The 12,451-nt window shown below is 40.5% G+C and overlaps 1 protein-coding gene across 6 annotated transcripts in view; it reads right to left on the bottom strand.

Moving 5' to 3' along the window:
• The window catches only part of LOC146683561 (receptor-type tyrosine-protein phosphatase U-like), a 250,928-nt gene that overhangs the window by 87,736 nt on the left and 150,741 nt on the right, over positions 1-12,451 (bottom strand). For all 6 annotated transcript variants that reach the window (XM_085445816.1, XM_085445818.1, XM_085445817.1 and 3 more), the window contains exons 6-7: positions 7,534-7,705; positions 3,711-4,004 (exon numbers count right to left, since the gene is read on the bottom strand). In XM_085445816.1, the coding sequence (XP_085301942.1) occupies positions 3,711-4,004; positions 7,534-7,705 (466 nt within the window). The remainder of the gene's footprint in view (positions 1-3,710; positions 4,005-7,533; positions 7,706-12,451) is intronic.

The following is a 12,451-nucleotide window of genomic DNA, read 5'->3' as shown; positions in this document are numbered from 1 at the left end:
CACTAAACATAGATCAGAAGCTGAGACGTAAAAGAATAACCAATGTCACGGAGGAGACATCAGCTTTGAGGGGACAGAAACAAGACAGAGAAGGAAAACTCCTGAGAGACCTTGCGATTTAAAAGATGTTCTTCCCAAAAGGGCAAAATGTACCGAGTTAGATTGCTTTGTTCTCTGACAGCTGATATAAGCTAAAACGTCCCCATAGAATAGCAACAATCAATCATAACAAAGAAATTTAATTCCAAAAATATGTATCAGGCCCGTCATATCAAGGGTGGCTGAGTATAACTGGATTGATAGATTTTTTTTAACAATATCAGCCCCGTGTAGCAGCCCAATCCTGTTAAAACCACGTCTGCCACCAGCAGCTCACTGACTGAATGTTCACCTTCTGCTCCAGACACCATTACTCATCATTAGAGCATCACCACAGCAGTCACTGTCCTGTCCTCTCCACCCGCCTGTCCTCAGCCAATCCTGCCCCAAATCGACATTCTGCTTGATTAGTCTAATCAGAGGGATTAGCCAGAGGCAGAGGGAGTGATGGAGGGATTGAGGGGCTGGACAAGAGATGAGCACTGGAAGAGGAAATGATGAATGGGGGAGAGTCCCAGTGGATCTGCACATTTCATGCCATTGTCCTCATCTTTAACAGCTGCCTCTGTGAGCTGCCACTGAGGTCTGTCCCTCTTCCCGGCAGCTATGTTAAAATTATGATGGACTATCAGTTAACACCCTCATACTTAACAGTGAAACCACATGAGCTTTAGACTGCTGACATCTTTGAATGGTTTCTATAGACGTTGGCATCTAGAAATCTAACTACTGATATTTAAAGTGCATTGATGTTCTATAGCTTCATGACAGCTTGTTGATGTTTTGCAAAAAAAAAATATATAAAAAATGTGGGTAATGGAGTGTAGGTCATAAAAATACTGCCATTACTGGTAAAATGACTTATTTGAAAAGCCATCAAACAGCTAAAAATTTAAAAGATGTGAATAAAATTTACCTTTGGAACCCATTTGCGACACTCTTATTTCAACACTTATATGATAATAGCTTTGGCCATCATATTTATTAGTTATGATAACACTAGACTCCAGATAACATATATTTGTGTAAGAAGGGGCAAAAGGTTATTGATGACAGTAAGTGCATCCTTTTCCAGAAGCCTGCTCTCTCTGATGCTGGCTCTGATTGTTCTGTGTACATTTTATATGCTTTTGTTGAATTGCATGAATGGTAAAAAATAACACACTATTTTGGAAGAATCCTTGTAGAGGACGTGTTACATCTGTTTTTACATACACAGGTGTCTGCGCTGCTAGACAATCACTGTGGCAGATGAAGTGGAGGGAGGATTTTCTTTTGTAGATGAAGACCCCAGAATTCCAAGTTGGATTAGAAAGCTTTGGGTGATCTGACAAACACTTTATTTTAGGCATTTGAGATGTATCAGCTAGAAGCAATGTACTCCATCAAGTATTAATAGGTTAATCTCTTTCTCCCAAAGATAAAACTTGAACATATGCTGCCTTAAACAAGAAAAGGAAAGAAGATATTAATGCTGGAGTACATGGCACATCTGCATTCATGCCAAGATCTCCCTTCTGCAGCCATACAGGACACATTTAGACCTGAAGCTAAAGCAGATGGGCACATCATTCACTTAGCATTTGAACTGGAGGTCTGTGTGGTCAGCAATTCTGAACAATAGCCCCATGGGATTTTAATACTCTGCACCAGCAAGGATGGAATTGACCAGTGTCCAAAAATGAAATGCTCTCTGCTAAAAAGAAATGACTCCCGGAGACACATTAGGAAGAAAAATTCATCCAGAGTTTGGTGTCACCGGGCCTCTGCTGTCTGCCGCTTTCTCCCTGGGGATAAAGCTTCAGATGTGAGCAATGGGAGCCGACAGGAGGTGGGCAAGTGAAAGACAGTGACAAGAGCGGATCAAAGAGTGTGGCAGGTGACAGGGACGTCATGCCATCTACTTGACAGAGCAGCAGGGTGTCTTTTTCACCAAGATGAGCAGCAGTGCAGTTAAAACACAGATGAGAGGGAGAGAAAAGTCTCTGCCCTCTGCTTTGCATGGCGTAACATGAAAAAAATGGAGAACCTTTATACTACACAACCACTTGTGCTACACTGTAGTTGACGGCTGGGCGTAGACCGGTCCTAAACCAAAGAATCTGGTGCTTCAGCCTGATTTCTGTACACATCATCCCCTTCTCACTGAACTCTAATCATGCACAGTACTGATGAAAGCATGGCTAGATCCTCATTTACATTTGTGTTTTCATTATGAGCCACAGTTAAGTAGAAAGCATCTGACACCTTCTATAACAACAGAAACACCTTTAGTTCTTTTGTGGCTGCAGGCGAAGTACAAGTTAAGTGATACAGTATGTCATATTACCACAGAAGCTTGTGAAAGCATCAGCACAAGAAAGTCTTTTGTTTTCTGTATGTGTCATAGCAACTCATCAGCTGTCAGATGTGTAGTTACAGTTCCTCAACCTCTAGCATTTTATTAGATATGGCACATAGTCACAAATGCTAACAAGCTAATCCTAAGCATGTGTAATAGTTACCATGATCAGCATTTCAGTGTGCTAACAATAGCTAATCACAGCAAAGTTCAAGATGATGTGGGTTAATTCTGCAGGTACTATGGTACTAGGTTTTAGATGTGTCCTTGAGCCAACACAGCTAATTTAAATGGCTCAATGACCTCCTCAACATGTCTCCAGAGGCCTGGTAACAAACTAATCATTTGATTCAGGTGGGCTGACCCAGGGTGAGCTGTGGCTGTGCATTGTTTCAAAACTTTATCTTCCACCAGAAAAATGCCACGATGATGCTAACGTCCCAAAAATGCTTGCCAAAAAAGTGCAGAATTGAGTGGGTGAGTGTATACCTATGTTGCTTTATATTCTAACAAATCTCAACTCATGCTACATTAGCTTTTAGCATTTCCTCTTTGCACTGTGACCTTGGATATTCAATAATTATGAGATTATGTATTAGAATTTCAGGAGCAGGACCACTCCTCCAAACACGCTCCTTCCGGTTGTCATCTATATAGGTTCCCCTAGTTCTGCAAGCTGATCATTCTCGTTTACGTGCCCCACCCTTCCTCCTTCTTCTCCATTCTTCAACTTCTTCATTTCTATTTAGTACACGGGGATCTGCCAGGCCCTTGAGCCATCGCCAGTCCCCTTCGAGGCCTTCCCCAAACCGCAGCTCAATTCATGTCAAAGCATTCACTTTTACCTACTAAGACGCTGTCAAACTTAGATGAGGATGTGGGCCCAGCTAGTGAAATGGACATTATGTAAGAGGAAGTAATGCTGCACCAATAAGTGTTAGGTTTTACCTGACAGACAAAAAGAAGCATAGTCTTTTGATTCAAGGTCATATTTTGAGCATTTCCCATTATCAAAAGTGTAAGAATTTGCTGCTCTTTTCAGCTGCGTAAATTTAATGTCTAAATTTAATGTCCATTATTTCTATCAACCACACATTCTAAAATGTAAGGGTCTTAATATATATTGTCCCACCTATTGAGGTTTATTTTAACTAATGAGATAATCTCTTGATGCCAGAGCGGCTTTCTTTCTGTCTGAAATTGAAGCCTAATTAACTTTGATGTTGTGTACTCTTTTTTTGAGGACACTGTGACCTTTAAAGTGACTTACCTGCACACTTTGTCCTGCTGCTCAGTGGGGGCCCGGGTGCTCCGGTGCCTCCTTCCCCAGGCCGGGTTAGCAGGACACTGATGTGATACTCTGTGTCTGGCTCCAGGTGCCAGACCTTGTATGTAAGCGAACCCACACCATGAGTCTCTGTCCAAGTGGACTGGCTAGCCCGGTACTGGATTTCCCGCCGAATGACCGGTCCATCCCCCACGATGGAGTTAGTGTTGAGCTGGATGATCAGATAGGTGGGACCTGCCCGCAAAAGCTGGGGGGGTGCAATCGGTGTTGGTGGCACTGAAAGGCAGAAACCAAAATAATTTCCTGTGCATTTTTTTAAAGTACTAATTATTTTAAATTCATATTAGAATCAGGTTTTGGAGGCAAAATTAGAAACAGGAAAAACTCAATTAAAAAATGCGAGTGCGTCTGATGGAAAACAAGTTTCATTTTTTTCAGCAGAAAGGAAAAGTCGAAAAATAGGAAAGGAGAAGTGAAGGATCTCTGACATGGATTTTCTCTTTTTATTTCACAGTTTCAATAACATTATTTCTGCTCTACTGGAGCATTTAGTCATAAAAATCTTTTAATCACATCAGTACTAGGAGAAAGATAGATAGAGCAAGAGTGTGAGAGGCTCTTGAATGCTGAAAAATCTTAATTTTCACTCTAATGATGCTGAATAAGAGCTTATTTGCATGAATAATTGCATAACTAATTCAGTACTCTATGCGCATAAAAACCTACAGCCTTGATAGATAATATGACCCTCATCAACCAGGCGAACATCAAATTAATTCATCACACGATGGTGTGGGTGAGGAACTGGGTGTGCAGTGATTCTGACTGACATATCGCAAGGTTATAACACCTGCCTAAAGATGTTTTATGACGTGACATATTGGGGCGTAAAGAACGAGACGGTGTTTCAACAAACAATTCCGCACCTTTCAAAACACACCTATTTTATGTTGACAGACAGTGTCAATGATGTTTCTGTTCTGCTCACTCATTAGCAAATGTCAGTGACAATGAAAGTGTAAAATAACCGTTATTTTGGAAAGACTTGTTATTTTGCTCCATCACGTGTAGATCTGTGCAGCTGAATTCACCCAACACTGAAAAAGCTTGTTGAAAAGGTGACCATGTCAGATGTTGAACACTGAAAATCCTAAAAGGTAAGAAGGCTAGAAAACGATAAATACATGTGTTTCAATTTTGTCAAAAAGGAAACTAAAGCACAAAACCTCTGCAAACTCTACAGAGACCAGCAGATTTGAAGCCAGGCTCTTCTTGTTTCTTGCAAGGCAGCACCGCTTACCACTTTAAATAACAGCCACACAGAAAGACCAGTCTGTGGGTCAGAGTGGACACTGCGTGACGGTCTGATCACAACCACTTAACAACAAAATTCAATGTCAGTAAACAGATAAAATTAGATCAAACCATTTTAGGGTATTTTCCCCAAATCCTCTAAAGGATCTCTAAACCTTTTTCTTCTGAACCAGATTTAGATCTGACATCTTCAAAGGCTACGACTGAGCTCTGACTGGCCAGCACATTTACCCACATCAACAACATCTGTGGATGTATAGTGCTGGCTGGGGCACATCTAGGTAATCAGAATCCAAGGTAATCCAAAATCATAGCTTTTTATAAGGTATGACTTTGGTCTAGCTTATTAATTGGGACAAAAATGCTTCACAGCTGCTATATGGCAATAGCACATTTTGTGGTTGCCAGTTACAGCATTGAGATTCAATACTGCACTGTTTCCAGAGTAAGAGAGATTTTTCCACTGACAGGCTCAATAGTTCTGTGACTTAGGACAAAAAATTGAAATTAAGCACCATTTGGGATACTTGGTAGCTGAATTCATACAATTGACATAATAAGTGACATATTTATAATATCACACCCATCTCCGCAGTTCAGTTTGTCTACAGACGGACTTTCAACAAATCAGTAGTTACATGTAATGGCAGATGTGGACCATGACAAGGATGCTGTCAGTCTTTTCAGCTTGATGATCACTGCTATTTATTTGAGTGCACAGACAAGGAGCGAAATGAAAGAGAAGCTGGGACTCAGTGGGTGAAGGAAGAGAAAGAAAGACCATTTCTCAGGAAGCTGGAAGTGCTTCTGCATTCATTTCTCTGCTGCTCAGTGAGAAAGAAAATTCTCTCTGCAAAGAGTGGGACCTGTAGATACCAGGTATGAAAAATTTCCATGTGTCAACTGATGAGAGAAATCCCTGCTGTGCAACTCCAAGAATCCATGGCTTGAATAAAAATTGCCCTCCTGGAGATGGTGTTTCACCTGCACAAAATCAACCAGAAGAAAAGACCAAGACCGCCCAGACTGATGGCGTTGCTCTAAATATAGTAACGCTGCATGTTGTCATCTTATTCGTGCAGGGGGGAACTTGCAAACTCAAACTATTTCATCTGGTGTGCTGCTACGTCTCCAGTAAAAAGACAAGCTGAACAGAGGGCTACCCACGGTCAACAAAGCAAAATAAGCAAAAGAACATGTCAGCGATTGGGTCAGCCAGCAGGTATCCTTGAGATCTGTGCCAGGCAGCTACTTTACATTCAGTTATACAACAATCTACAGCTTCTCGGTAGAAATACACACAAAACACTTTTACTTTGACACATTCAATTGCCCAGCTGGATTACACTCGAGTTTTTTTGCAGCTGCCGGTAAGTAAGTAAGTAAAATTTATTTATATAGCGCTTTTCACAGATAAAAATCACAAAGTGCTTTACAACACAGAATAATAGTGTCCTCACACAGTACTGGACTGACAAAGCTTTCCTTCCCCATTAATAATTTAGACCCCACAAGATGGGAAAAAAATACCAAAGTTTCCTTTTAGTTTCCTCCCAGCTTTCTTAAGAGCTCAGAGAACAAATCTAATGATTTATGCCCATCTGGACAGGCAAATGTGTTGAATAAATGAGAGAAATAAGTAACACACTCAGAACAGCTGATTTTGCAGAGACAAAACTATGATATCAGAAATAGATGAAGCAGCTAAACACATAATGCACAGTGAAAGTAACACAACTGCTGCAGAAAAACCGAGGAGACCCAACAGAACCAAACTCTTTGTTTATTTCTCTTAAAAATCCACTCAAAGCATTGTATTTCATCCTCGCATATTTCCCATTATTGTGGCTATTGCAGCTGTTTGGATTGCACAAGTGAGCATTTGCTGGAGAAAAAAGGATAATCTACGTGTAGCTTCAACATTTTTCTGGCTGAATGTGAACAGAAATGGGAGGCGAATGATTTTTGCTGTCTGAAGTATGGATCTCTGTTGCAGACACTTTCTTTAATTTCAATTTTATATACATGACACCATATAACAAAAAAACAGTCTTCTTAAGCCACTTTATATTACAAAGTAAATACCCTACAGTTCTCACTGACCTAATCCCAGTGCGTTAGGTGACCCATCTGAGGTTGTGGATGTCTTTCTATTTAGCATGTGTTGTTGCTGCAGAGCTTATGATGAGACATCCATCACATAAATTGCTCTTACCAGAGACACAAGGAAGACATACGGCCCTCTTCTTAACAGCAAAGATGAAGGCAAAAGTAAAACTAAAAAGCTCATTAAAAACTTATTTTGAGGCAAAGTCAGCAAATCTCATATACTGTACATAAACGATGGCCATAGCCACAGGATAACAAACGTGTTTGGATTCTGATTCTGCCGGAGGTTTGTTCCTGTTTAAAGGAAGTTATCACTTTCTACTGTCATCAAGTTGTTGTGGTTTTCCCTGTATTATTGTGCATGAAAATGTTTACAGTTTACCTCTGACGATTAGTTCTCCAAAGTTGGACACGGCGGCACCTCTGGGGGACAGGGTGATGCAGCGGTAGAGGTCCTGCTCTCCACGCTGTGCCTCCACCTGGAAAGTCGCCATCAGCCGCTTGTGACTCAACCGAGTCAGCATGGACGTGTCCAGCAGCACGCCGTTTCTCCGCTGACAACCAGAAAAGGTCCACAGAGAGAGAGAGAGAGAGAGAGCATTGAGTGCACCGACCCAACCGTATGTGTTTACCTGCATCTGTCCAAGTCATTAAAAATAGGTAAGCATCTGAGAAGCAGACAGGAAGACAAAACAGGGCTGGAATTAACCACATGGGAGGGCAAGATAATAAATGTGATAAATGTCACTGGTCACAATCGTTTGTTCGCTTTCAAGACCAGTGACACAGGCCTCCCGGGTTGCTGTTGTTTCCAGCACCGGGGCTCGAGCTGACGTCTCCTACCATGCTAATGTGTCAGTGCTCCAGGCACACTGGAAATTGGTTTAAGCGGTGGAACAGGAAATCAGAGGCCAGCACTCGGAATGAGCTGTTCCAGGTGCGAGATACAATATATACAGCCTCTCGCACAGTATAAGTAGATTATTATGTAAGCTGTCGCCTGCTTACACTTTTCACCAGTAAGTGGGTTTGACATCCGCATGTTTGAATTGGTTTAGGAGGATGGGGGGAAAATACACTGCTGTTAGAAAATATGAAATTAGATATATAGTGCCAGAGTACTGCCTACAGCTACAGATTATACTTCAATTTAACTTTAGCCTTGGTATCAATAAAATCTGCAATCTTCTTTTATGTAATCTCTGTTTAAATTTGTTTCCTACTTTTTTGGTTTAAAAAAAAAAACACCCTTTTTCATCAGTTTAACATGACTTTTTAATGTAGAGCATACATGCAGTTTATTTTGTTGTTGTTTGTTTGCTTGCTTTTTATGTAAACTTTAAATCCCACCTGCAGGCTTTTAAAGCAAAAATGCTTCTGTTTGCCAAGTGTGCTGCCATTCTTCCTGTCTGGCAGCAAGCCCTGCGTCATAATGCAATTAAGAGTTTGTATAATGACTAACTCAGGTTTGGATTCGGCACATGTTGATATTAAATAAATAGCATCTGAGAGTGCCGTCTGCGATTTTTGGGCTCATGGACAGCAGAGGAAATATGATGTAAATGGATTAAGAAACATTATGCTAACAATTTGTTTGGACTAGCTAAACAGAAGAAAGAGTGGAGGAGAGCAGCTCCAGATTGGTCCAGAGAGGACCTCTGCATTGGCAGGGAGATCAAAGAGAAAACAGCAATTAGCAGTCTCGGTGCTGACGATCAAACAGGCCCTGAACAACAAATGGAGGAACAGAAGGTGGTAATGGCTTATGATATATCTCCACTCTCTGTTGTTACCAGTTTTTGGGTTTGTTTCCACTAAATGAGAGGAGCAGGGAGGAGTGTAACATGTGCTGACATGGGCTGAGAAGTTGCAGCACTTTGTCAAATTACAGAAGACAAGCCTTCTATTGTTTGAATTTTCACATGTGTGTATAGCTCAGTCAACAAATTTGCAAAGTCTGAAAGTGATTTAAAAAAATGGCTCTTTCATACACCGATGATCTTCAAAGGCTTCGATACAGAGAAGAGAGGGTGGGGGTGAAATAAAATTGAGTGGAAACACAGGGGATGGATCACCAAGTATACAGAGATCTCATTTGCAAAGTGTCTTCTCCCTGCTGCTATCATTTCAAAAGCATTTAGATGTGCAGGCTTCAAGGCCAAAAAGAAGGAGTGGAGGCATTCAAGGATGGATTTATGAAGACTAATATTAGCTCATATTCAAACTATGAAAACTATTTTCAGTTGCATGAGAGAAATGACTTTAGGGGCTTTTGTAAACTAAATGCCATCCCAATCAAAAAGCTAGAAAAGCAGAGGCACAAACTGTCAAACGGCTCTGCGCACAACACAAGCATTAAAAGGCAAAAACTCTGAATCACAAACTTTCTGAATTATGTAAGAATGCTAAATCGCACTACTATTACTGACATAAAATATAATGGCTCCCATTTTCTTTAACGACTACTGCACAGTTAATTACGAGGTCAGAAGAGGTGGCTTCACGTCTTTGCCACCAGGTAATTCTGCGATTGACAATTAAGAGACAACTGTATTGACCTTCCATGAAGTTAGAGGACTTGAAATTTTAAAGCAAAAAAATTTGCATTTGTTAGCATTTTTCTTTCTTAGAGCTCCAAAGCAGGGATACTGCATAAGAGAACTTCAGACGCCAATGAGTCTTGGACACGGGAGGATTCTGTGCAAAAGCCTGACAAAGTTTGACGAGAGCCATATGCTTATGGCTAGACGCCTCGGTCAGAGCACGTCTGCTCCTGTAAGGTGCAGCAGTGGCAAGTACATGCTGGCAGTGAAATGTGGACGAATCAAAAACTAGCAACAGGGTGCTGGGCCGCTTGCGTCACAGTGGCTTCGCCATCTCTTATAAAATCTGCTGCTAACTTCTTGATGCCAGATACTAAGGGCACCTTCAGAAGTCCTGCAGAGTCCGTGCAACGCCAGGCCAGAGAAGTTTTGGTAGGATGCAAATGACTAACCACATATTTTGCAGGGGTACTTTTAATGTTGTGTCAGATCAATCAAGTTTGAAAAATCTATTTAAAATTTCAAGCGGTTTTGGTTTGAAGTCTTCTGAAGTGATGAGCTTAATTCATATACTGAATATACTGTTGGGAGTTCAATAAACTTAATAATCAAGCCTCTGGAGGGTGATGATTTTAACAGGCTTCCAAGCATGTGGTGTTTGATGGTTAAGACTCTTGAGACCCTTCTGTAGTTTGAAGTAAACAGATATGATGAAGAAAACTGGCTGTGCGAACAGATGTGATATGGTTAAAAAGGAAATAAATAAATAAACAAATAAGTAAGTAAGTAAATAAATAAATAAATAAATAAATAAAAACTGCATTTCTTTTCTGCAGTATCTTCAGAAAAGAAATATATATTTGTACTGTACCCTACAAAATACCCGATTCCAGTTTCATAACCACCCATCCATTACCATTGTTTCATATTAGACATTAAAATGGCTAAATAGACTGTGTTGACAGACTGCTGGTTCAGAACTATCTGTCCAAAATCTGCAATATAAGTAACATCTGTGGCCACAGTCATCAAATATTAATACAGATATCAATATCTTATATTTAAAAAAATGCTAAACTAATAGCATGTAAAGGGGCCAAAAGTCTATTATTTATTCATTATCAGTAAACGCTCCAAATTTATTTTAAGCACCAATAAATAATTTGCAAACATGGGATTCAATCATTGCAGCACTAAGAGCAGTCTCCATGATGATCATCTCTCTGATCCACTTAGCAGTATTGAGCTGTATCAGTACTAAAACATAAGATTGTATATCTGTACTTTGGGGCTCAATGATAGTCAAAATGGTACACACGCTTTAAGTTTAAGTTTATTTAACTTCCATCCATTCGTTTATCCCTTTTTCAGGGTCGCAGGGAGGCTGGAGCCTATCCCAGCTATCTTAGGGGGAGAGGCAGGCTACACCATGGACAGGTCGCCAGTCTGTCACAGGGCTAACACACAGACACAGAAAACGATTCACACTTTTGGACAATTTAGACTTTCCAATTAACCTATCCCCACTAACTACATGTCTTTAGACGGTGGGAGGAAGCCAGAGTACCTGGTGAGAACCCAACACACCGTGCTAACTGTATAAGTTGCATTTTCACGTCATTAGAGAAAGTTGGACACAGTTCATCTCAGTCACCTGCTGTGATGTAACACAACAGGTTTTAAATGTTTAAAACCTTGTGGACACTTAAGTCATTCAAGTTCAACACCCCTCTACCACATCCAGACTTTAATTGAAAATCCAGGATTGCTATTGCTTCTGATTAGAAATGATGTTTGATGTTCTTCAGCTAAGGGTGAAAATGTGGTTGTGTTTGTTAAGCTGTGTTGTGTCAATCTGAAAATAGGCCCGCCATTGGAACACAATAAGTGGTGATTAAATACCCAATATGTCAATCTCATGATACAAAGCCCCTGTCCACTTGAAAAGCTAGTATGGTGTGTAAATAAAAATAATTTTCCCTTAAAAGTCCCAAACTATCCCTGACCTAGACTAATTTCCCCTTTAAAGTCATCTCCTTGTGCATCCTTACATCTGTTTCTTTGCAGGTTCTATTATTAGATTTCTCATTGGAAGTCCCACAGATTGTGCTGGTGTGTTTTCAGTGTGTTGTATGCTGGCACACGATCACACAATGAAATTCAGATTGACAATCTGGCAATTGGAGCAGTTTGAAAGAGACACTGATTTCTGTGCTTCAAGCAAGTTTTAAGTCCACTGCACCGTGCACAGTGCAAGGTCAGAGCGTGACTTTCATGGAGCAATCTAAAAGCACCAGCAGCATTAAGAAACCAAGAGATGCACAAGAAGAAGATCTGGAATGAGGAAAATTGCTGCATTTGGGAGAATTAATTGACATTTTTTTAGGCTCTGGTTTGTATTCTGCTATGTTTGAAAGCCAAATCACAAACAAATCTCTAAATCTGAAACAATCACCATATTGAAAAGGAACAATGATACAGTCTACACTGCACTGCAGTCCTCAGTATCCCTAAATTCACTGTGAGCAAATGTTTAATGGTGCGTTTCAAAACTCCACATCAACCCAATCGGAAAAAATCTCATTCACTTCTTTCAAGGTTTTGTGCTCTGGTGGACTGAACTAATATAAATGCCAATGCACAACTGGAATAATGAAGGATAATCACAGATACCACTGTTTTGTCCCTGCTTGCAGCTAGGGCATCGAGTCTCAAGACTTTTCGGTAACACATAGATTTACATTAAATCACAACAAC

The sequence above is a fragment of the Copadichromis virginalis genome, linkage group LG22, assembly GCF_057382275.1.
Source record: "Copadichromis virginalis isolate Kocher_CV1m ecotype Utaka linkage group LG22, C_Virginalis_male_GT1.1, whole genome shotgun sequence".
NCBI classification, from domain to species: Eukaryota; Metazoa; Chordata; class Actinopteri; order Cichliformes; family Cichlidae; genus Copadichromis; species Copadichromis virginalis.
This window is presented reverse-complemented; position numbering and strand designations above follow the sequence as displayed.